Genomic DNA, 2214 nt, shown 5'->3' with positions numbered 1-2214 from the left:
GCTTCATTTACCGCACACTTCCCAGCTTCTGCAGCGGATGAGTGGGGGGCCCTGCCGGCAGTGGCCTCCATCACCGCACAGCCTTACCTCCCTCGCCGGGGCTTGGGGCCCATCCTGTGTGCCGAGCAAGGACGTGCCCTGCGGGAAAAAGTAGTATGTGGTGACGTAATTAAAGGCTGCATCATTAATGCATGTGTGCAAGGGCTGCACATTTCCTATTTCTGAGTGCTTGGCTTCCCCATGCTATGTTCATGGGTGCTTAACTTCACAGGCGCTTTTAAAATGGGAGAAATACCTCTGGGACGTGGAGCACCCTCCGCTGTCACCAAAGCCAGCATGCCACAAACAGAGCTGGAGAGCACTGGTGTGCTTCAGCCCCGTGTGGAGAGTGGGGTAGAGGGCAACCTGCCTGCTGCAGAGGTATCACCATCCCACGCATCTCAGCTGAAGGTGGCGCACACACCCACGGCATGGTTACGTGCAGATCCGTGGGGACGTGCGTGGGCACTCATGCTGCTCCCCATGCTCCGCAGGCCAGCCAAAAGCTGAGCTCCTTAGAGGGCATCAGTGTCTTTCAGCATGGGCAGAGCAATGTATTCCTCACTTAATCTCTTTCCTGGAAACAACAATGCCATTTTGGCTTGGTCTGCACAATGCCTTCCCCAAAGCAGACATCTGGCACACCACGTTTTCACCTCAACAGCCAAAATTTTGGTAGGCTGCAAGCAGGGAAGTCAGCCTTCCCTCCCAATCCTGCTGTGAGTCAGGAGGACTGTTGTGCTGCTGACTGTCCCCTCTGCCCCTCAGGACTACTGGCTGTCCCTGCTCTACAAGCGCCTCATCGGTCCCAAGGTGCTGGCGATCCACGTGGCCGGTCTCCAGAGAAAACCCCGGCCCGGCAGGGTCATTCGTGACAAGCTCCGCATTTATGCCCACTGCACCAGCTACCACAAGTAAGCGGAGCAAGGGAGGCTGGGGGCTGCAGGGTGGAGATAAAGGGACCTGCAGGAGGTGGGGACCACCGAGGACAGGCTGGGGCAGGAGCCCAGGGTTTGGCTCCGGCAAGGCTGGTTGGTTTCCCAGGGGACTCTCGCGGGCGCTGATCTGGCCGCTGTTGCGGTGGAGGGAGCGCGCAGGAACGGCAGTGACCTCGATGAAAGTCCCGGTGAGCCCACGCCTGGGAACAGGGCCGGCCAGGGGCACAGCGTGGTGGCCTCCAGGCAGCCCCAGCAGCAGAGATCAAGGGAGTGGATTTCACACAAGAGGCCCCTGGTCGGTCGGGTTACCCGCTGGGCTGTGCTGCTGGGGAGCCCAGCCTGGTTATTGTTTCGCTGATAAGGTCTTTGAAAGAGCCCCAGCAAGCCAGGGGGGTGGCCACCTCCTCTACAGACACAAGTTGCTATTGTGGAGGAGGACAGTCTGTTTCTTTACACAGTCCAGATGCTTTCAACATGCCTCCAGCTCGGTAGGAAACCTTGTCCAGTAACTGACAGGTGCAAAGTGCTTTATAGCCTTTGTTTGGGGCTGCCTGATTAGGCAGGGATAGAGGATCAGTGTCTGGACCTGTCAGTTAGCTGCCTCGGGCAGCAGGGTCAGACGCCACTTGCACACAGAGCTCCCCGCCATTCTCCGACTCCTCCTTGTGAGGACCTGGGGGGCCTGCCTCAAGGACCACCACCCCCCAGCTCAAGACGCTGGCAGGGCACCCCCCTTGAGCTGTGCCAGCCCTGGCCAAGGAGGGGAGAGGGAGACCGGAAAGGTGTCATCTCAGAGCTGGGCTGGCCACCAAACCCCTTCTCGGAGGTGATGGCACCAGGGCACGCGCCAACACATCCCTTAGGTTCTGCCCTCCCCTTTGCAGCCACAATTATGTCCGGGGGTCCATCACCCTTTACATCATCAACCTGCATCGCTCCCGGAAGAAAATCAAGCTGGCAGGGACGCTGCGGGATAAGATTGTCCACCAGTACCTGCTGCAGCCCTATGGCAAGGACGGGCTCCACTCCAAGTAAGTGTGATGCTGATGGCTGGGGCTGCTACCACCTCCACATCCTCCATGCCACTGCCTTGATTCTGTCCTGCTCCCACAGGTCGGTCCAGCTCAACGGGCAGCCTCTGGCCATGGTGGATGACGTGACCCTCCCCGAGCTAAAGCCTCGTCCGCTGCGGGCTGGCCGCACCCTGGCCATCCCTCCACTGAACATGAGCTTCTCC

At 59.4% G+C, this 2214-nt stretch overlaps 1 protein-coding gene across 1 annotated transcript in view; it reads left to right on the top strand.

The window, feature by feature from the left end:
* The window catches only part of HPSE2 (heparanase 2 (inactive)), a gene marked incomplete at both ends in the record, with an annotated part of 98119 nt that extends 95913 nt beyond the window's left edge, over positions 1-2206 (top strand). The window contains 3 exons of the mRNA XM_010136733.1: positions 808-953; positions 1862-2008; positions 2091-2206. Of these exons, the coding sequence (XP_010135035.1) occupies positions 808-953; positions 1862-2008; positions 2091-2206 (409 nt within the window). The remainder of the gene's footprint in view (positions 1-807; positions 954-1861; positions 2009-2090) is intronic.
* Positions 2207-2214: the final 8 nt, after the last annotated feature.

This window comes from Buceros rhinoceros, unplaced genomic scaffold (assembly GCF_000710305.1).
Source record: "Buceros rhinoceros silvestris isolate BGI_N320 unplaced genomic scaffold, ASM71030v1 scaffold11035, whole genome shotgun sequence".
Classification (NCBI taxonomy): Eukaryota; Metazoa; Chordata; class Aves; order Bucerotiformes; family Bucerotidae; genus Buceros; species Buceros rhinoceros.
The sequence above is the reverse complement of the archived record's forward strand: the minus strand, read 5'-3'. Positions and strand labels throughout refer to the sequence as shown.